At 39.5% G+C, this 22,869-nt stretch overlaps 2 protein-coding genes across 4 annotated transcripts in view; one reads left to right on the top strand and one right to left on the bottom strand.

The window, feature by feature from the left end:
- Nucleotides 1-4,667, bottom strand: part of LOC307041993 (metabotropic glutamate receptor 4-like) — a 211,834-nt gene extending 207,167 nt beyond the window's left edge. For 2 of the 3 annotated variants that reach the window (XM_079685626.1, XM_079685625.1), the window contains exon 1: nt 4,265-4,665. The gene's annotated coding sequence lies outside the window, so the exon portion shown is untranslated. Of the gene's footprint in view, nt 1-4,264 lie in introns of all 3 variants that reach the window. The other variant, XM_079685624.1, reaches the window with a different exon arrangement.
- A 9,370-nt stretch (nt 4,668-14,037) lies between these two features.
- Nucleotides 14,038-22,732, top strand: nudt3b (nudix (nucleoside diphosphate linked moiety X)-type motif 3b). Its single transcript, XM_079685637.1, has 5 exons — nt 14,038-14,330; nt 15,692-15,802; nt 18,521-18,565; nt 18,666-18,750; nt 19,001-22,732. Exons 1-5 carry the CDS (start codon nt 14,232-14,234, stop codon nt 19,195-19,197), a joined length of 537 nt encoding a protein of 178 aa, XP_079541763.1. The 5' UTR covers nt 14,038-14,231; the 3' UTR covers nt 19,198-22,732.
- Nucleotides 22,733-22,869: the final 137 nt, after the last annotated feature.

Below are 22,869 nucleotides of genomic sequence, written 5' to 3'. Positions count from 1 at the left end.
AAGGAGAGGGAGAAAAGAACAGAGCTAAAAGAGAGTGAAAATATATATCAGAAACACAAATATGGAATATAAATGTTGTTACTGTTGAATCTTTAAAAGAAAGCAGGTGTTTGCTAAAATAACCATTTTAAAGGTGGTGCTATGTCAGGTATATTTTTAACAGGTGTTTTCAGTGCCCCCAAGTGGCCAAAAATAGTTGTTGCAATTTTTACCTAAGGTGTGAAATTCAAAGCGTTTAAAGTTAAGTACATTTCTCGCTTTTTTCCATCTAACTGTCTTATCTTCTTCAACTGCAGTCCTTACAGTTTGTAGTGTCACAAAATTACAACCCCAAAAGAGGAAAAGTTAATTTGCAGCTAAAATAGACCTTTAGGCACATAAGTACAACTCAACATGTGGCTGTATCTGTGATCTCAGCTGTTCTTTTTATGCTTACAATATTTCCCCCACTGCATTTTAGTCTGTTAAGGCCAGTTATGATGGAAAAGGTAAAAGTAACAGAGTGATGCCTCTAGCTATTCTGTGATGCAGACCCACTGCTGCCTGTGCAGTGAACATTGGTGCATAACAAAAAGTACCTTGTATCTTTTTACTATTTTTGTTTTTTACTTCCTATTGGTCATTTTCTTTTTCAAATACATTATATTCACACACATTTTGTCAAGTACATATTTTGTATTCTATATACGATATTAAAACAACAACAAATGTATTTGGTAATTTAGTTCTTAAAAAGGTAAATATGCCTTAAAGTTTTCCATTGCATCTGCATTGCAAACATATTAATGTAAAGTGTATTCTATGTTTGTTCCAGCAACAAAATAAATAAGAAAAATACATCAAAACAGGAAAAATGCACAATACATAAGCAATGCAGGTTTTATGTGTCAAAGTGCTTTGAGTTTAATGTAACTTCAATAGAGGTGTTTATTTATGATGCAACTATAAGCACAGCAAAGCACATTTCTGCTCCATCAACATGACAGGCGTACAACAATCTTTTTTTTTTAAAAGGGCAAAATGAAGAGCAGAAGACGGTTAAGTTAGTTTGGGTACTTTTTGGTGATTGACAATTATAAAGCTAGCACTGTGTTGTTCTCAAAATAAGCTCAAGTTTGTCTGAAGACAATATTTCACTCGGTTCTGGACCTCCAGGCATGGACTGATAGAACAAATGGACTAAGGCATGTGAGGATCATTAAATGAACTTGAGTAAAGGTGAGTGTTACTTGATGACAGATTTCCAGGCGAGAGGCAAGATGCTCTCGAACCCCGATGTAAGATAATGTGTATAATCCACTGCAGGGATGTTAAGTGCACTCATTTCACACTTCATTTCACAAAACGCTGCCCTAGGAAGAATCTGCGTGTATGACGACTCAGGAACTACACAACACCACTCTTCTTCATCTTAGTGTTGTTGTTTCTCCACATTGTTAATAATCCAAAATCCAATCGTTTTTCCACACTATTTCAGAATTAATGATATGTCAGAAATATAATAAGGGCCGAATCCATGCTCTGTGTGAAAGTCACCCTACTCAATGGAAGTCAGTATTTGGCAGCGAATGACTTTAAAAGATGTATTACTGATGTTAAAATGCAATTCATAGGTCTAATTTTTATCTGTTGCTTTTTCTCAAAATGTCCAACCTAATGCACAACATTTAAAAAGCAGAGAGCCAGAGGGATAATAGTGTTGGTTTATGTGTGATTACCTGTTACATGGACAAAGACCTAATTTCCATCCATCAGCCTAAAATAGGGCATCTCCTGACTGAGTGTCAATAGTCCATTATAATTCAGAATAAATGGTTTTCAGGCCATCCTGCTGATACATTCCATATACGCACCACGTATCCATTAGCTTAAATAGGATAGACTGTGATATATATTTGACAACATTGTATGCCATTAATGTTTAAAATACAAATAAACTGTCCACAGAGCGATTAAAGTGGTCCACTAATTGTAGGATGTTTTCTCGAAAAACCGACAAATGACCAGATGAAAAAATGCTTTTAAAATACTTAGGTGTGTGTATTTGTGTATTTGTTTACACATACATTTGCTAATGCAACATGAAGGCATTAATTAGGGCATGGATTTTTATCTAGTCATGTATTTATTTAGGTACGTGAGCTATATTTACTGTTGCCTTTTCTTTTTTTAGAGTGACCTGTTTTTCATTTTAAAGAAAAAAAACATCTGAGCCTGTTTGTAGTGCAGCCATGTTTCTCATTTCCCCTGTCTTTATTATGGAATTGTTTGGAAAACCTCCCCAGTGAGCAGATGGCGTCTGCCGGGAGGAGAGTGAAGCTCGAACCTGGGCTATGTACACTGCACACACACATTTTCTCTTTCCCAGCACAAGCCTTTGTAAAAGAGAACAACGGAGGTCTATCGGGAATTCAACCATGGGTCTGTTTTGGGAAACAGAGCACACGTTTGTTTATTGCATTTTTGCTCTTGGATCCATGCAGGCAGCAGTTTACAAGAAGAGGATATATACTTGCGTCTCTCTGCAAGCTGGAGAGCAGAATCACCCCCACTCACTCACTTTGATCATTGTGGTCTCCATCAAGCCAATATATGTTCATTATATGCCCCTGTATGCCAACAGAATGAAATGTAAAGACGCATTTGCATTCCAAGCTAATCTACAGTATGCTGGTGCGCCCCTGTGTATTATTAAACAAAGAATGAGGCAATGCTACACTATCTCATCATAGCTTCTTACACTCCGGCCTATGACACTTTAAAGAGACCTTAGCAGCAGGCAAACCAGGGGTCTAATGCTGAGTCTGCACTTGCTAAACTAACTCGGAGGACAAGATAAGCCAGGCAAAGCTCGGCAAAGTAAATCTAAGGCTGTTTGAATAAACCCTGCACCTTCCTGCTTGCTACAATCTACGCACACAGTATGGCTCCAAATCTCTCTCTGTAGGGAGATTCCTTAAGCATGCTTTGTAGCGAGATCCAGGTAGACCATCAGTCACTGCAGTTTGTGAAGAACACGCCAACAAGAAATAACTCGGCATAAGACATAAAATCCATCTCATGGGGGCTCAGAGGCTGGCCAAGGTTGAATTAAAATCTCTCTTTTGCTGAGTCAGACTCTTTAGATAATTGCCCACTGATATGAGGAACATTTCCCCTCTTGGCTGTAAGTTCAGAGGGAATGCAGACAATGGCATATTTGACTGCAATCATAACAGCCCCCCCACCATGAATTAGAGCAATGAGAGTAAGATAGCACCAAGCTAATCTCTGGCCCCACAAAAAGGCCTGAGGGAGCAGTCCAAAATGGAAGCAGTATATTAATATCATGTTTTCATGTGTGTCAGGTATCTTGGACCTTGACCACCACCATGAGCCTTGGTTTATATGCCAACAAAGCATGTACACAAACAGTGCATATACATCCCTGGCAACAAAAATAATGGCCTTGAGGTAACAACCATGCATGCCTAAGTAACCTATTAAAGTTTGCAGAGGGGCATGCACAGCAGTCTCACATCAGCAGCTCTGTCTCCAGCCTCGCTCCCACTGCCAGGAGGCTGCACATCTGCACACACAGGGACTAACATCGATGGTTCACACACTGTTCACCCCAACACAAAACGCCTCCCAGCCAGGGTGCTCCACTACGTGACTCAACTTGTTCCAGGGCTGAGAGGGAGACACGAAACACAGAGGTGTAGATGAGATAAATCTGGGGGAGCTTGGGAGGAGGAAGCGGCTGTCCCTGCTGTTGCCACTCAGTCAGTTCTTGTGCAGAAAAAACACATGTTTCCATGGTTGGGTGTGATCAATGCATTCAAAGCTGAAACTATAATCATGTTTTAAGCCTGTAACTCCAGTATTTTGGTTATTAAGTAATTCTTTCATCATTATGTGTGATACTTGGGGCGCCTCTGCAGCGCAGCGAGGCACAGAGCTCCACATAAAACGCTGCGCCTTAACGCGTAAAAACAATCAATGCACCCTCATTGCTGGGCGTAGCACTCCTGGTTACAGCAAATCCAGATATCTACTTTTTCAAAACTGTCACAAAAATATGAATCATTGATTAATCTGAATAAGTAACAGCATTAAAACATGCAACTTGCGTAAAATAATGTTTGTTGTTTTTCCATATTTTAATCATGGATCGTATCGTCTTCAGCGAGAAGACTTCAGTACATTTAAGTCACGACGTTTTTGTTTAAACATTTGATTGCTGTTAATGATCAATTTTTGCCGCTTGGGTGGCTGTACTTACCTCTATCTCTTGCACACGAAGAATCCTTTCATAAGAAGTGACCCATATCCAAAGCAAAATCGTATATTGTTGGGTGTATCAATATGTGAAGGGAGGATTTCCTGAGCGATACTGGCTTGTTGTTTTGTAAATCAACACCTAAACATTGTTTCTGAATAGTATCCAAAAGGAATCCACACGCATTTCGATGCTGCGTCGATCCCCCAAAATCATAGCGAGCTCTGTCCACGTGCTGAAAGTCTTAAGTCCCAACTTTAGGCTTTGTGTGAATGGGAAATAAATGGCACGTCCAGCACGGCCACTTACCAACACAGCTCCTGCGAAGAGAGAATCTGATTTTTACGGGATAATAGAGTGGAGAAGAACACATCCCACACCCGAGGCGAGAGCACTTTCAAGCTGATAGACGGAAGACGATACGCGCCCCATGCACTGGATGTGATTGATGTTACAGGCATCGAAGCACACCGCCTTTATCAGGGAAGAAATGCACCATCAATGAATGAGGAGGGGGGAAATGTGTGAATGCCAGATTACAGCATGTAATACCACCAGCGCTTTGGCAGTGGATCCATAGTCAAAGTGTGACATGAAGCCTTTGCTTTGCCTTTTGTTTAATCTTATCTTCGATTTGGCCGCCCCCTTTTTTTACCCTTTGCAGACTTCTGTGTCGGGCTTTACACTATGTGATCTGTGAAGTCACAAACAAGCACTCGGAGTCTAATTAAAGTCTGTTTTTAAAGATCTGACTATTACATGTGGTTTGCCAGTTCATTTGGACAGGATGCAACAGTTATATTCTGCCAAATTAATATAATCATGTCTGGTCTAATTATATTCTGGCACGATCAAATGACCTACAATATGATAGCCCGCCATCCGTTCAATTGTCACGATGACAACAACAGGAGATGTGCTGTGATTGTTTCAAATATGACGCTTGTGGGTCGCCTCAGCGTTACAGGTGCTGTTGCGCAGCATATGCAGCATGTTGACTCTCAAAGTGCCTGGGAGGCTGTGCGTAGACATTGACGAACATATCAAGTCCAATCACTGAGTGCAAAAACTCAATCTGGATGCTGTGTGTGGAGTGTGTGTGTGTTTCAATGACTATCAGCAGCCACATTCTGCGGAGTGTATAAAATCATGTCCAAGGGCATACCTATATATATGTCCAACATTTTCCAGCAAAAGAAGCGAGAAATTACTTTTAAACCGAGCATGGAGCGTTATTATTTGAGACTTTAATGCGATTGATGGATCAATCTTTTGGTTATTAACCTTCGCAAGTCTACAGGGTGTGTTGCAGAGAGACAAAGAACCTGCTCATCTATCCATTTGTCTGTGCAACCTGCAGACCTGGGGGAAGAGGGGGGGGGGGGGATTGATTACTTTTCCATGGTGTCCAATAGAAGGCGTGTGGAGATAATTCAGCTTTCTGTATATATGCAGCTGCTCTCTCTGATCACAGGGCCGAGCCGTGTGCGGAGGCTTTCACATGTCTGAGTGGGTCACACCTGTGGAGTGTTGGACTGACTCCACCACAGGGAAAGTGGAGGGGATTTTTTCTTGTGTGGATAGAGGGGGGTGGGAGGTGGGGGAGTCCTTAGAGGGGATGTGTGTCATGTCTCTGCGGGCCTTGGAGGCAGCTGAGCCTCTGAATATTCATCCCCACCTCTGCTGGAGCAAATTCCAGCTACACGACTAGACTGACTGACAGTCTTGGGAACCGTCAGGGGACAAAACAAAACAAAAATCACGCAGCTAACTTGTACACATTATTGAACAAAGTGTTTTACATGTTTTTATTAACCCACAAAGCATTGCCTCTCTCCCATCTGTCAGCTCCTCAAACCAGTGTTCTATTTCTGTTTAGCATAGTTAGCATAATAAGTGAATTATTTAGCTGTGGAGAATGAATACAGAACTTACTTCCACCAGGAGACCCATCATGCCTGCTTTGCTTTCTGCTGCGGAAGTTGTTGAGCGGTCTGCTCTGAGGATAACATGTTACGCAGCTGAGTCCTCCCCATCCCCTGTGCAAGGCAAACCCTGGAGATTACTTGTTTCAATTAGCTATGGGGCGGAGAGAATTTAAGCCATGTTAATTCCAGTCACTATTGAAAATCCCAGCAAAAAAAGACAAGCCTCTCAAGCATAATCGCCTGCCCCCAGACGTCTCTCATTTCATGGATACATTATACATTAAACAACATTTAAATTCTAAGGTCACAAGATTTTCACTTTATTGATTGGATTCATTAAAGGCCAAAGCTCCAGCAGCGCGTGTATGATTTACAGAAACCTTTCGACAGCTTGGACCTGTTTTAAGTTGTTTTGTCCCTTCATGCATTCCTCTAAAAAGAGTCCTTTTTCCACAACTGTCTCTCCTTCAAAAGAGAGTTTTAGCCATTGCATAAATGTTCCGCTGACTGAAGAAGAGCTTTAAAAGTTTTGATTTGAAGAACAACAAGGAGGAGAAGGAAGGAAAATAATTAAAAATCAAATAATAGTTGGCACACAATCTGATGTGCGCGTCTTGCATCTTTTCATCAGTCTGTGTCAACTAATATCGAACTCTGGGGGTTTACAGATTATCTGCTGGCATTTGATTATATAAATTGAGTTTCTGACTGTCTCACACACCCACTAGTTGGAAGGCGTTAGAATGAGTCAGTTTGTCACTGTCTGTTTGAAGCAATATTTTACAAAGATGAAACAGTCCAGCCATGTCGGACAGATCGGCCATATGCTCCATGGGAGAGTGATGTATTCATTTAGATGCTGGCTGCCTAACAGTTGTCACAGGTGTGACCTTTGAACCTGAAAAATCTTGTTTATATAAGAGAGCGCCCACAGACGAAATAATATCTATGGTACAGAAAGTGCAAAGGAAAGCAAATTACACTTCCTCAGCAGTGTACTCTCAAACACGAAGACGGGTCGTATTATTCTCCTGTCCTCTGAGTAAGGACATCTTGTGAAAGATAGAAAATATGGCTAATAAGAGTGATGTCTTTCCACTATAGAGCTGTAGGTTATAGAAGATATACACCCAAACATCCCATTCATGAGAGCCATGCAAATGTTTTTAGTTTTTTTGGTTTTATGCTTCTTTGAACAAGTCTAATTTGGATCATTTGAAAGGCCATATAGGTTACAGCTGCAACATTAAGATGATCAACAAAATATGAATCAATTTACTTGATAATCCAATAACTTATTGTTCAAAGAAATACCTGCTAAAACAATGACGCTCGAGTGTATTTATTGATCCTGCTCTTACATTGCAGTCAATTTTTTTTTTTTTTAGAATTGGAATGTTGTTCGGACAAAACATCTGACTTGGCTCTTGGATGTGTGAGGGCCATTTCCCCCTGTTTTCTGATAATGAATTGACACCAGAGGATTGAGGAAAATGAAAGCACACTCATTGATTTTAGAAATAGCTGTTAGTTACTTTGAAATGGCTGCTAATGTTAAGTAAAGATTGCAAAATACGTTTTTGATCTGTGATATAAATGGATATCTGTGCACAGAATGAGATGATCATGTTCCATTTAGAGATGACAGGAAAGTAGTTAGAGGCCAAATTCACAAAAAGGGCAATAAAGTGCAGTATATGGATGTTGTATGAACCTTTAATCTAAAAATATCAATTTCCTGTGGGTGTCTGCTGAGTAGAGTGAAAGCATACGCATTCCACCTTTTCTCACTAAAAACTCATGTGTGCTTTTTGAGTCTCTGGTTATTGGTGCAGGATATTTTACCACGGTATTTCATTATGAGCCTGCAATAAATGAATAAAAAACTTAAATACAGAAGGTACAGTTACCTGCCTTGACAGATGTGTTACACATTTACAGGCGTCATTCACAGACATATGAACACAATATAAGTTCTCTTTGTACTCACGATACAATTTTTTAAATTTCATTCATTTACAATCCTATTCTGTAGGCATGATCTTTTTGAAGTTATTTGTATACAAGTTGTTGTTGAATTGCTGAATTTCCATACAAATGTTGAGTTTGGCCGGATGTAACTGGCATGACAGCAGCCCCTAGTGGTCAACACATCTAACATCCTTCATTTTTAGAATTACCACTATACCCTAATCCTAATGGGTGTGAACCATATTTAGTGTGTTGCATGAAAACACATGCGGACGCACTTCTAAATGACCCATTTATTAAATTTAACACAACAGATCAAATTTACACACACAATTATTGATTAAAATGTATCAAATTAAGAATAATTAGGATCTAAAGTGTATCTTTCGAAGGATTTATGTTTGTGATTGAGTCTTAAAATGCTTTTTTCTTATCTATATAAATGAACTAAAGCTGACTTTTATTCTATATAATCTATATAGGAAACTATGATTTTAAATCATGTCATTTTGCTTATTCTTATCTTTTGAAAAGTCACTTAAGCCTAGGAAATCACAAACACGGTAAATTGTTTCTCTTACGTGTGACACCAAGCACAATCTATTCTGGCCCTGGGCACAACAACACAATCTCCTGCTTATTTAGTCATTAATGTGCATATTTACCTGGAGAGAAAATGGTGCTGGAAAGGTTCATGTTGCCAATATCTTTGCAGGCTTCGATTAAACAAACTTCAGCTGCTGCATAGCATTTGGTTGTGTTTTGGCTATATCTTCACAAGGAATTGCCACATTAAGAGATTCAACATTAGGGCCAACTTTCCTTGCTTATTTTCCTTTAGGAGTCTGGTTGTTATTGCTCTGTTTGTCTGCTACAATCATAAAATGAAAAATCCCATCCAAAAAACTCACTCTAAACAACTCTATTTGGTTCTAAAAAAAAAACACTATCTGGGCTGCATAGCTATCTGTAACTCAATTTATATGTAAAGTCACTTCTAAGTTCATTAGCTCATTTTAAACTAGTGATTGAATACTAAATAAAATAAATGTACTTTCAGCATTAAAATGTATTAAATGTCTCAGCTATAGGTAACACTTTTCAAAATACTTAATGTGTAAATTGGTTTCTAGAGCAGTGGTTCCCAACCTGGGGGGCGCGCCCAACCTGGGGTGCGTGCCCCCTTGGGGGGGGGGGGGGGGGGGGGGGTGCCAAAGATCGCAGGGGGGGGGGGGGCGCCAGGCCTCAGATGATTTGAGGCCAAATGTCATAATTCGATTTCTTTTTTTTTTTTTTACATATAATTGTATAATTATAATCGGTTTCAGTTGGATTATTTGTCACAGTTGCTCCGATCAGATCGGTCTCCTCCATTTTGTAGATTATTTACGACTTTTGAATCCACATAAACACATCGGCAAAATCCGGCTTACTTTGAGCATGTGTTTTAAATAGTTTAATCCCTTTGTGAATTGTTTCCACTTCCGCGCCGTTCTTTAATTTCTTCATACAGCGGGAATCCAAATTAATTAATCCTTAGTCCAATAACCATCAAAGTCACTCCAATAGTGCTCCTTAATTACGCTTTCATCCTCCTTTAACAAAATACTTCACATTCATCTAGTTTGTGACAGTAGTTGTAGTAGTTGCATTTTTCACACTTTTAAACTTTAATTACCGCTGTTCCTATTTAAGCTACGTTTGAACTAAAGCGCCAACGCAAACAGCTCGTGCTATCTATCCTATCCAGCTTGCTGTGACCAGTAACTGGACAGAAAGATTAAAAAAACACAAATTAGCAGTTCTAGAGTTTAGATTACATTTGTACACACAACAATTCTGCCATTATGTGGATGTGTGAAAGCGCTTGATAGGCATCATGCTGTGCAGCCACACATCTACTGGGCTCTTCAACAGGCCACACTGTTCTCTGAACGTAAACTAATGTACCTTTTTACTTAAACTGCCTTTGAATCCTACTCTCACCTAATCATAGAGCTGATACTCAGCGGCTAAATTAGATTATCCGGCCCCACTGGCTTGATGTGTAATTTTTCTCTGAATGCCATGGCCTGCTCATGCCACTGTTTATTGAATTATTTAGCTCCACTCCTCTTACAAATAGCCCCTCATTAGCAGCCACTATGATACCAGAAACGCTTCCATACATTCCAAACAAAAAGTTGTAATATGAAGATTGTAATAATGCCAGCGAGTCTACCACTATCCTCTTTAACTGCATCCACAAGCCTGCTGAAGCATGCAGACACTCTGTGGCTAACTGACACACACATAATCTGTGCAGGAGGCCACTCACTTTTCTATCCCTATACATTCAATGATAGAGCCACCATCACTGAGAACATAAGCTATCATGCTTTAGACGCATCGGTGAATAAATCACATCACGTCTAGTCAGTTATTTATTCATAAAGCCAAAAACCACAACATTTCCAAGGAAGGCTTTGCAATCTGAGAAATAAAAAAATGATCCACAATGCAAAGAGTAGAAAAAAATCAAATATAACCCTTTGATAGGAAATAAAGGAGAACCAGATGGAGCTGTTTACTGACTCCATAGAAGTAGAAAAAGTTAAAATTCAAATTAAGACCTTTATGACCAAAAACGTGCCTGACTATCAATGGTTTTATAAATAATTCCCAAACATTGAAACAATAGGGTGGCACACCTTTTCCAAACCTGCCTACTGAAAGAAGTGAGCGCCCTCTGTTGGCCGTGACTGACACTGTGTTTCTGCTCCTGAGTGTGAATGGTTCACAAGGGACTGACAAAAGAGAATGGGTTGCCTTAGCAACTGCAGATAGTGAAAGTGCAAGCTCTTGAGCATGACCCTATAGAGATATGTGTAATTGTGTAATGCCTGCTCTCATCCCCCGGAAAGAATAAAAGAGGCACAGGATGAAAGCCAGAGAGAATTTGTGAAACCCTAAGATGGATACGATATTATAGGTTACCTTTGTAGCATTAGTATGTACTAAAACATAAAAAATAAAAATAAATAGATATACATCTAATAAGGTTTATTTTTCATTAGGTTGATACTTGGTTGGATCTGTATGTAGACTAAAAATAAATGTGAAATGTATTCCCATGTATGTATCCCCCTCACCTCACCATGTCAAATCAATGACTAGAATACATTTGCAGTGAGTTTGTAAGCACATTTTTTGCTGCATGTTTTTTTAACTTAACCAAACAGAAAGTATGCCATTTTTTAAAGCACATTTTCTGCCCAGGGTAACTTGTCCACCTAATTAAAAAATATGCGCATTCACTGTAATATACAAGAATATGTACGCAGCACACAGGGGAGGAGGACAATTATGTGAACACCTGTATAGCTTAATGACATCCAATACAGTATGTGTTTGGAACATAGTGTTAACTTCCTGTATATCCATGTGTATGCTGCTTACGGCCCCTACACACGGCAGCGTGTTACTGACTCTATCTGACTCGTGTTACTGAATCTATCTGATTACTGATGTTTACAAATATTTATCATTTGTAATAAAATAATAAAATATATCTACATATACATATGTCTTTTGAAAATATCTGGTAAAGGAGTTCTGTTTAACGTTTGGGGGAGATGTAAAGACGGGGGTCCTGGACTTTTGAGCCTCACACCTTTAATTTAATGCATTCTTGTGGATATATTGTGTGTATATATTGGATATGCTATACCCTCCTTGTTTCTTTTGTCATTTACATCAATGATACCTTATTAGATTGTCTCTGCAAGGTGGCAATATTAAGAGAAAAATAACATTACAAGAACAAAGTCATTATTAAATGAGAATAAAATAAATGTTAAATCAATTGACCAGAAATTGCAAGACAACATAAGTTATTGTACTATAATATATACTATAATACTATTTACACTTTTGCAGAATAATAAATCCTGTTTTTATATGAAAAGATAATTTGTCATTTTGACACTGAACCGTTTATAGGGTGGGATTTGTTTTAATGAAGGTTTGAGATGTTGTGCGAGAAAATAATATCCACCTCAAACATCAGTATCTGTTGGGAGAAACTTAAGAGGTAATATACGTAAATAAGGTGAGGAATAGTATTGATCCCTGGTGGAAAAATGTGATTGTTGCAGCAGTAAAAGTATTGGAACTTCAGTAGATCCAAAACAAATAAGACTATGAAATAAGCAATAAAATCACATAAAACTATATCAGTAATGAAGCTACCAGTAGAATATAGTAAACATTTCATTTCAGAAATGATTATGCTGACAATTTGAAGGTGCATTTAAATTGGACTATATATAGCATTTTGATTTGAATGGATAGCTGGGTTTCAGACACAGTTTTTCGCATTTGGATTGTAATAATAGTAATCAGCATCATGCCCCCCTCTAAATCTCTGATGATACTCCCAAAACACTATTTGATTGACACTGAGGAGTTTTGATCTACTTCTATGCATGAGCTGTCAATACTGACTAAGTTTAGCATGCATCGAAATACTTGTGACAAAGCTTTTCTTCAGTCCACTCCTTAAGAGATATTTTTCTGCCAAACTTCACTTTGGTTTTTGGCACTAAGCCAGTTTGTTTTTTGCCAGTGGTTATTTGTCTGAGAGCCAAGATATCCAGAGCATAAAAATACTATTTTTATATTATTTTGAATGTGTGTTTGTAAGTGTGTGAACGGGACACAGAGAGAACATTTTCCTGGCAGCTGCTCCACAATTTCTCTGCAGTTACCCTCTAATACTAAAGCTATTCAGTGTAGTCACTGTAGCTTGTAAGTGAGTAGACAATGCTTCGATTTAAAAGGAGAGACCGATGTTATTGTAAAAATCAAATGATGTAAGCCAAATTGTGAAACTGTTAACTATGCAAATACAATTTAAAGTGCTTTCGTCATTATCTAAATACAATTGTAATTGTGTTGAATGTTGCTTTCCAAAATATACATGAATATTTAGTTGTGTTTCAGAGGCCAAAGATTAATTATATTCCACTTTACTTTACTAACACGTTTGAAACAACACAACAAATCTACTATTTGAAAGGTCTGCTTGAAAAAACTTTTACCAGAGACTACTGTATAGTCCAACGGACAGCGAAGCCTCAGTCTTTCTTACAACAGACTGTTGACTCAAAAAACTCCATACTTGTGTTGTAAAATAGAAAACTAGAGAGCATACGTTCCTTATAGATTATTCCGCTTATTATTTTCTCAATAATTCATTTAATTTCCAAATAAATCCAATCAATTTGAAACCCTAGGCCTAATATATTCATTGATAAATGATGATACATCATGAAGAATGTGGTGATCTCTGTATGCTGTTGTAATTTGTTTGTCTGTGCTGTGATTTTGTAAGGCTGCTACTTTTGTAAAAGAGAGTTTTGATCTCAATTGGATTTCCTGGCATAAAGATTTTTTTTAAATAAAAGTATTAACGATTGTTTCAGGTCTTAATTATATGACAAAAGCGAACTCGTCTTTAAGCTAAGTTGCCAACCATTTGATTAATATTATAAAATCAGTTTCGAGGCTCTTGCTGGCGCTGTCCATTACCTGCAGTGCTGAAACGTATTAATCAAACCAACATTAATCAACATCATGTACTTTTAACGGGACACTACATGGACGATATATTTTATTCTTCAAGCTCAGTTGGACAATTTTACTTAATTGTATGAACCTCAAACAAGTGTCCGTGACAAGCTCGTTGGAGCAAAAAGTGCCAGTTTCCCCTCACCGGCTCGCTCCAGTCAGAGCGTGGTGTTGCATTTCCCCCTCCTCTCTTTCCGTTGCTCCAATTCTTCAACGTCTGGTGCTTCGTTTTCTTACGTTCCCCGAGCTAATAAAGGGCACATTACGTTGTGGGCGTAACGGCTCCTTGTAATGGCGACCGTGCCGTATATGTGCCTAGGTTTGTGAAAATGAAGCGAAGAAGAAGTTATTTCTTTTAAGTAAAACGCCGAGGTTCCCCGGAGGAGGACTTTGCGTCTACAACCATCGTCTCTATACGTGGTAAACTTAGCTGTACTTTTGAACTTTTGTTCGCTTTAACAATGATGAAGCTCAAGTCTAACCAAACCCGGACGTACGATGGGGATGGCTACAAGAAGCGGGCCGCCTGTCTGTGCTTCAGGGGCGAGACCGAGGAAGAGGTAAGTCCGGGGATGTGGCTGTATGGAGGGCCAAGCTAACATTAGCAGCATTAGCTGCTTACAGTAAATCTGTTCATTTACCAACACAGCTGTGGCTTTATGTCAGCTGGAAAAAATGTCTTATTAGTTTTTGTACCTCTTGAATTGTCCTTTTGCTGTTGTGTATTAAACACTTGTTTAAGCTCGTACTTACCGAAGTGCTATGTAAGACTATTTTGCTGTGCATATACACCTACCCCGGGTTTTATACACAGCTAGTCCACCTGTTAGCTGTATGCTAATGCTAACGTTAGCTTTCTAACTAGCCGCGTTGCTACTGTGGGCAGCCGGCTCTCGGCCAGCGACCACAGCCCACAGTGATGAGTGGTGACTTTATCATTATGAGACTCAGGTGAATGTAAATCACTGCTTTCTAAAGTGACAAGCTAAGATATGTTATATGCTACTGTCATACATGGTTTGTTGAGCTAACTAACTGTTAGTGGTTACTGTGATAGCGTTAATGCAACTGGTATTGCTAGCCAAACATTGGACTGATATGTAGCTATTAGCTGTGCCAGTATAGCCACCGGTAGCAACAGTCGGCTATCTTACATCACAGTGTTTTTCACGTTGTTGAATATATTTGAAATGCATATGTGGTGATATGCGGTTAGTCCACTCTGCTTAATGACAAACTCGAAAACCTATTTCGGTGTATATCCACTGTTAATGTGCTATTCGCTCTCTTCGTGCGCTCTCTCCCATGAAAACCTCTCAAAGTATCCTTCATATTATTGTTAAATCAGAGGCGATTTGGGGAGTCTGATGTCCAGTCAACAACACACACAAAGAAGTCTTTGTAGTGGAACTAGTATTACCAGGGGTGGGGAGACTTAACTAATTCCTCATTCTCGTTAAAGTAGAGGCCAGGTTGTGAACATGGGTTGTTGATTACAGGAAGCACATCAGTTTGGCCCCTAGCTGGAAACTTTTCCAGAGTGTATCTACCAGATAGGCACTCAGCCAAGCCTCAGATATTGTGGAAGCAGATTGTTGATACCATGAAGTCACCATACTTGTGTGGAAAAAAGCAAACTCAGTGAGTCCTACATTAGCTATAGAAAATGTTCTGAGTTAACTGCTTTTCAACAATATCCAGCTCAACAACTCTCCCTGGGTTACTTTAATTCATTTTAAGTGTCATAGTTGTAAGGTAGCTATTATGTCACATGTTGGGGCTTGGCTCTTCCGTCTAAAACAAACACAGCACTCACAAAATAGTCTTGCTCAAGCAGCAACACACCAATAAAAGCACAATTAGCAATCAACATTGAGTCATTCGCTAATACCTGACTAGCTTTGTTTTGGATGCTTTGCAGGTGCTGCTGGTAAGCAGTAGTCGACATCCTGACAAGTGGATAGTTCCTGGAGGGGGAATGGAGCCTGAGGAGGAGCCCAATGTTGCTGCTGCTCGAGAAGTGTGTGAAGAGGTTAGTTCTTTAACTGTTTTTCACAATAAATGCATCTAAATTAAGGCTATTTTGTGGCCAATTTTCTTTCTTTGATACTGTTCCTATATATACTGTGCTCAGGCCAACTTTATTTGATCCTTGTATCTGTGAAACATACCTTAATAGACTTCCTAGAGTTCATAGCCAGGAATATTGTTCCCGGAATGGACTCCCTATTTCAGTTCGGAAATGTAGTTTGTGTGTAAGCACACAAGGTGTATTGTATTTCATTTCATCCTTTCTGTATTTAACACTGGGCCTAATACCTTGCTCTCAAAGTCCATTCTGTCAGTGCAGTCATCCTGTTTGCACGGACAGAGACAGAGCCTAGCAACATCTAAGCTGTATCCTTGCATCGTGTTACAAAGCAGTGTTTATGTGTCAAAGGAGGTCACAGTGAGATTGAACACTGGCTGCCCAGCGGTTTTACTGCAGCACTATCAAATCTCATAAAGTAGAGCAAATAAAAACAATCTGCTTTTTGTTCTTGTTTGTTTCGGACAGTTCTATTTTTGCAACAGCAGCCTTGTTACCGATGCAGTTTGAAGGGCAAAATGCATCTATTATTGTTTGTCTGTGCTTCGGAGGATAGGTAGAAATTGGTAAACAGCTCTGAAGCTCATTGGAAATCAATAAAATTGCTTATACCTCTTGCGTCCGTCCCTCAAATCATGTATACCCTTGTGGTTAATTGTGTAAATCGCGTAGGCATTTTGATCAGAATGGCAGTGAAGAAGACACAGAATCTCACTTGGCTGTCAGCTCTTGGCATTGCACCGACCAAATAAAGCGGATTTCTCTTGTGTGAGATCCATCACACTGATAGTTGCTTCCGATATCATCCCTTATCCTGGCTGTTGCTCTTTGGTATCTTCGGCTGATGCAGGACACTGCGGCCTGCCAACACATTTCCACAGGGTCACAAGCACTGTCGTATCACAACTGATGTTTGTTAAAAGCGCTAAAAGGCCCCATTCAGAAACATTGTGGTGACTTTGAGTGGTACTCAATGCATCACCACGTCTTGTGGCTTTCTAAGCTTCTTATTGGACGGTGGTGTAACAGGACATATCTTAATCCTGACAAGCTTCTTCTGATGACCATATGAGCAGTGAGAGATTGCTGATGCTTATTGGTTTGGAGCCTTGCCAGGCATTGCATTAAAGACACGGCAGTTAAAAAGGAGCAGGCCAAAGGTTGCAGAGAGTTTCTTCCTCTGTCTGACTATTGGGGAACTCTCTGTAGTCATACGCTCTGCATCAAGAAGACGGTGGACTGTGTTGCACAACTTGTGAAGCCTCAATGCTGTGCATCCTCTCCCAACATGTAGCACAGTAGTTTTCAGTTACATGAACTATAGTTGGGAGATATTTTCCATCTCAAAACATTCAGCTTGACGTTTGGCCTATTACTTAATCCCTGGCACATCTCTGTGGTTCCTAGTGGTGGTGAGCTTGTTCTTTTTACACATGGTCTTGCTGAAGGCCTGAAGAGACCAACTCCTGAGTCCACAGCACAGTAAGTGCAGTCAACATTTATTTTTAGACTGAAACTGGAACCTGGAGAAGATGCTGCCAAGATGTCATTAAGTGGCCGGGCTCTTTATCTAAACTTGACCTACTAGTATCCACCGCTGGGAGTAAAGATCTACCGTGGAGATTATTTTGTTTTCAGAATATGTAACAAGAAAAGGTACGAGGAACTTTGTCCTCTTTACGAAAGGTTGTGACATTGAGATGGCTTGGGTGTTTTGAGTTATAGGAAGAGTAGCAGCTTCTCACAGCAAAGCAGTTATTCTGTTGGTTTTTAGTGACCTTTATACACAATCTTTGATGATACTCAAAACATCTTGTTGAGCAGCCGTCAGATTGTGACAGCAAGTGATAGCTGAAACAGAGGTGTTTACAGCTGTATCATTTAGAACTGCAAATATTACTGGAATAACATGAACTCTATTTTAGTAATATATCAACATTTTTTACTCGTGTAATGCTTGACACTGCTGCTGGAACAAAATCATTTCCCAATTTTGGGATAAATAAAGTATCTATCTAGAAACTAAAAATGCCTTTGCCAGGTCCTGCTTCTTAGGATGTTACAATTAGCTTTGTTTCTCTGTTGTGCATAGTTGTTGCAGGTTTGTACTGCTGGTTTGACAAAACAATACGTCAGGCTTGGAAACAGGACATTGTTGCATATTGGCCTTTTCAATAAAATAAGACCAAATGAATAAAAACCAAAACTGGCAGATTAAAACCCATATTTCCAACTAGCTCCTGGTGACTCCGAATGTCTGTCCAGAGCTTAGACTGCCAGTGTATTACTTACTGTTGCACTGAACTGTCAAATGAATGAAGAAAGAATCCGTACATGGAAGACATGACTTGAGGATTTGGTTAAATGTGTTGCACGGCAGATTTAGCAACAACCCAGGATTTAGATGGAATTAATTTTCAGAGGAAAAAACAATCTTATGATGTAATGTAATCCATTTCAACCCAACCAGCTTCTGAATAACAATCTGAACCAAGGTTATAAAGTTCAAACATGAAGTGTGCATTGTCAGGCTGATGCTATCATTCTAAAGTACATGTGTGATGTTTTCTAACCCTTTTCTGTATATCAGACCGGCAAGGTGTTTATCTGCTAACCATTTTAATAATCCTCCTCCTCCTCCTCTTTTTTCTTTTTTTACAGGCCGGTGTTAAGGGGACTTTAGGGCGCTTAGTTGGAGTATTTGAGGTGAGGTTTGTTTACCCACCATTTATTTTTGTATTATTCAAATGTCAACATGCTGTGCATCATGTTTGGGAGTAAGAACATGATGTTTATTCCCCCACAGAACCAGGAGAGGAAACACAGGACCTACGTCTACGTTCTTATTGTAACAGAGCACCTGGAGGACTGGGAGGACTCGGTCAACATTGGTAAATCACCGCATTTGTTTACTAGTCAAAAAACGGGGATCATACGGACAAAGTTCTCTGTCACATGCTGTCTGTGGCCCAGGCCTTGGTGATATTACAGTTCTGGGAGGGAGGGTTTATAACACAAGCTTTGTTTCTGTCCTTGTGATTTTCACTCTGCGAACATACTGATATTAACTCAAATCTTTTCATGAGTTTTGTTTTCCTCTCACATGTTCTAACTCGTCCCTCTATGGTGTTTTGTTTACAGGGAGAAAAAGGGAATGGTTTAAAATAGACGATGCCATACGAGTGTTGCAGTGTCACAAGCCCGTGCAGGCCACCTACTTCGAGGCTTTCCAGGAGAGTTGCCTGACCAGTAATGGAACGCCTTTGGTGACCACGATAGGCGGGGACCTGTCCCCTACCTACAGCATCAATCAGAGCTCGGTCTCGGGTATCAGATAACTAAAACCATAACTGACACCTCCGGGAGCTTTCGCCACCACTTGCGCTCTTACTCGTGTCATTTTCTCTTCTATTCCTCTCTCTTCTCTTCTCTTCTGTCTCAATAACATGGTTTGCCTTGCCAACTCCTTTGTGCCAGCACTGTGGCACAGACTTGATGACAAGTGTCGGGTGAATAGTCTGAAACACTTTGTAAATGTAAATGTCATTTTTGAACCCCTATTTTTTTTCTCTCTCTTTTTACTGAAAACTGCATGAAATGTCCCCTGATCCTCTTTCCTTGACGCGCCCTTAGCATGGTGTTAATTGAATGCAAGAACTACTTTTTACTGTTGTAATGTAAAAGTGTATACGTAGTGCTTAAGCTGAAGGCTTGGTGGTCTTTTTAAAGTCGCCTCCATCTTTTCAGTTCTGTTTCTTTTGAATGAATGTGCCCATTAGTGTACCCCTCCCTGTGAATAAGGATAGGAAGTGTTGTCTGTATCTGAATGAACAGAATTGTTGGAAGTGACTTGTCTTGCATGAGCACTGTAATGTTGTGTCTCGCTCGCTCGAGAGACCTGATGCTGACTGTAACAGACGTGTGGTAAGGTCTTCTTGGATTCCTCTTCATTTAGCTCCTTATCGTGGTGATCGATGTCTCTTATTGGTAGGATACGGCCCCTCGCTAGTTTTTCCAATTTCAACCGTCATGTGTGTTTCTCTCATATTTGGGAAGCTAGCCAAGCACTACAGGTTTCACTCTCCAAAAGAGCAAATACTGTAAAGAGAGAAAGAATGTCAACATACAATGTCAAATGAACCACCTTCTCCTCAGTGTCTTCACCTCCTTTTAATCCCTTTTTCTTTTTTAAACTTCTTGCTCGGGACTGACTGAAGTCTTCCTCCACATACTGAGAGGTAGTAGGCTTAAAAAAATCATGGACTTGTAATTTCAAAATGCAGCACATATCACTTAAGTTATTTAAACCATTTCCATATGTTGCTCCTCACATTCAGTTTGGTTCAAAGCAATTGTTTACACTGTATCCATAGCAGCACAGGTGACTCATGGTCATGATTTCCCCTTTTCTTTTCTCCCCTACCCTTTGTAGTATTTAATCTGCATCCCCAAAACACCTGCTTGACATCGAGAGTAATGGAATCTATAATGCTGATGCAGAACAAACAAGCCTTGTACAGTTTGAGACCTCGTTTTTAACATGTAAAATGCTTTTGGATACTAGTTTTTGTTTTTATGTTTTTCTCTCTAACGCCTGGCAAAAGTCTCTTTGGCCGAGCTGCGTCACTCGATGTGGCCCGAGGCAGCCGGCTCAATACTGTGAAACTGGAGGCGCTGTAGATAGCATGTTAGAGGTTTTTATTGTAAATTGTTTATTTCTGTATAGATCAAAGGTGAGAGTACAAATGACTAAACACCTCTTTCACATCTGTGAGTCGGACATTTCAATCGAGGCAGGAACACTGATCGAACTCATGGCTTTGGAGCTGGAATTAGTTTAGAGATAGCTCAGAGTACATCTGAGGCTACAGGACAAGGCATGTGGTTGTTGGTGTCTGGAAGAGCCAATTTCATATTGAATTCTTTCAAAATCCTTCATTTAGTTTGGACTAAAACACATTTGTCACCCTTAGTGAAAGCTGTTCTATGGCCAAGCTGAAGCCTGAGAATCCAAATCACTTCATCAATTAGAAGTAAAGAAGATTTACTGTTAGCGGTTAATCTATCCCAGGTCAGTGTGTTTACTCATGAGGGGTTTACAGGGTCTTTCTCTAAACCTTTGACAGGATGCCGGGGTTTTCTGCCCATTATTTAAATCTGTTATTAAAGATTATTTGGACACTCGATAGCAGCAAAGATCTGTAAACATCCACATATCCATTTATTTATTTATTCTTTTCGCAAACGTGTTGGTAGATTTTCTTCTTTTACACATCTGAAGACATTTAATTTGACTTTGTCTATCTGATAATCCAATGTTGACTTCTCTTTTAAGCTCCATTTCTCCACCAATGTCAACTCAATGATTGCATTGTCTGCACTCAAACTGCATCAGTGATCAGGTTGTATAATGCTATGACTCATGGGAGCAGCTCCTTTATACAATGTCAACAAAATAAACTAAATGGTTTGAAAAGAAGACACCATTCATTGATAGCAAGCGGAAATGAAATGTCCTCTACGCTAAGCAGATGCATATTTAACATTGAATGTGGGCAGAAAGCTTCAGTATCATGATTTAATCAAGACACATGAAAGAAATGCCTCAGGAGAAACGTAAAGAACTGCAAACTATTGGATGAAAAGCTCAAATAGACGTTTCTTAGCAGGATGCTGGTGGTGGTGTCTTATTCATGGACCTTCCTGCAGTAATGTGGGGGTGCCACCCTGCCAGCTTCTGATCCCTTTGGTCTCTGAAGGAAATGCTTCCTGACTGACAGTACATGTGGAAGGAGTCTAAAGTCTCCTAACAGAAGGAGACTTTGAACTGTTTTATTGCTGTGCATCAGGAAGGTGTGTTGTCCAAAGTCTTGCTTTATGAGAGTTACATCAGAGTTCCTGTTTTCAGTCTTCATTGAAATGTGCAAACGGTTGTCAAGGGGATAAACCTGTATATGGCTTTTTAAAAAGAAATCTAAAAACCTATCTCTGATTGGCAATGATTGAATTAGCTCTTGGTGGTTGGATGCGGGTGACAGGTACTGTCAAAATGAATGTGAGGAGGACTTCCACAGTAACAGCCAGTGACTCATTTATTAATGACCACTTGATCCATCATTTTCAGTTTCTTTAACCTGTTGTGCAATTGTCAAACAAATATCTGTAACAGTACCGTTTCAGCCAGAGGACGCACCATGGCTTTGGTCAGTAATGATTAGTATTTTCTTTTTCTTTTTTTACAATTCCCTTCTCACTCAAAATTCAAGCACTTCCTGTCATAGGTAATGTGATTTGGGCCAGGGTTCAGGAGGACATCTATGAAGTACATGTCTCCATATAGGCACGTTGGAGTTAATGCGTTACTCCAGGGAGATTCCGATCACAATTGGCTCCTTTTTGTGACATTTAAGCTTCTAAACATTTGAGGGGAAAGGAGACAATGAATTATCAAAAGAACGATTAGAGCTTAAGATAAGTCACTTTTTAATTGAACAAAGTTAAAGGTTTGAACATGTATCACCCCATCTTGTGGTGAAACCAACACCTATTACAAGCACATCACTGCAGCTGATTGTAACTGTCTCCTTTAGCATTATGGTCAGAGCCATTTCCCTAACTATGAACAATCAGAAATTGATTCATAAAAGCTGTTTTTTTTAAAGGTTACCCTAAATACTAGTCCATTGATAAACAAAGCAAACACCTGACCTCAGCCTTGAAGTTACCTACATGTCATTTTGATCTCCTCTCCAAGGTATACGTGTCACTGGAAATTTTCTTTTGTCATTTGGGACTGTGGAATAAAACCAGTGCGAGAAGACTGAAGATTGTAATATAAATGTGCCAACAAATAAACACCAGTATTTCACATCAGGCTGGCTTCAATGTTTGTGTGTGCTTGCAGTACTGTACAGAAGAGTACAACAAGGTAAGAGTTGTGTATTAGGCCTGCTTACTGGGATTTTTATGCACCACTTTTCTCAATCTGTATTGCTATACATACATCTTTA

Source organism: Notothenia rossii (genome assembly GCF_949606895.1).
Source record: "Notothenia rossii genome assembly, chromosome: 5".
Lineage (NCBI taxonomy): Eukaryota > Metazoa > Chordata > Actinopteri > Perciformes > Nototheniidae > Notothenia > Notothenia rossii.
The sequence above is the reverse complement of the archived record's forward strand: the minus strand, read 5'-3'. Positions and strand labels throughout refer to the sequence as shown.

Coding starts and splice junctions, on each gene's coding strand:
- nudt3b (XM_079685637.1), top strand. CDS start 14,232: ATGATGAAGCTCAAGTCTAACCAAACCCGGACGTACGATGGGGATGGC. Junction 14,331..15,691: donor GGGGCGAGACCGAGGAAGAG/GTAAGTCCGGGG, acceptor GATGCTTTGCAG/GTGCTGCTGGTAAGCAGTAG. Junction 15,803..18,520: donor CTCGAGAAGTGTGTGAAGAG/GTTAGTTCTTTA, acceptor CTTTTTTTACAG/GCCGGTGTTAAGGGGACTTT.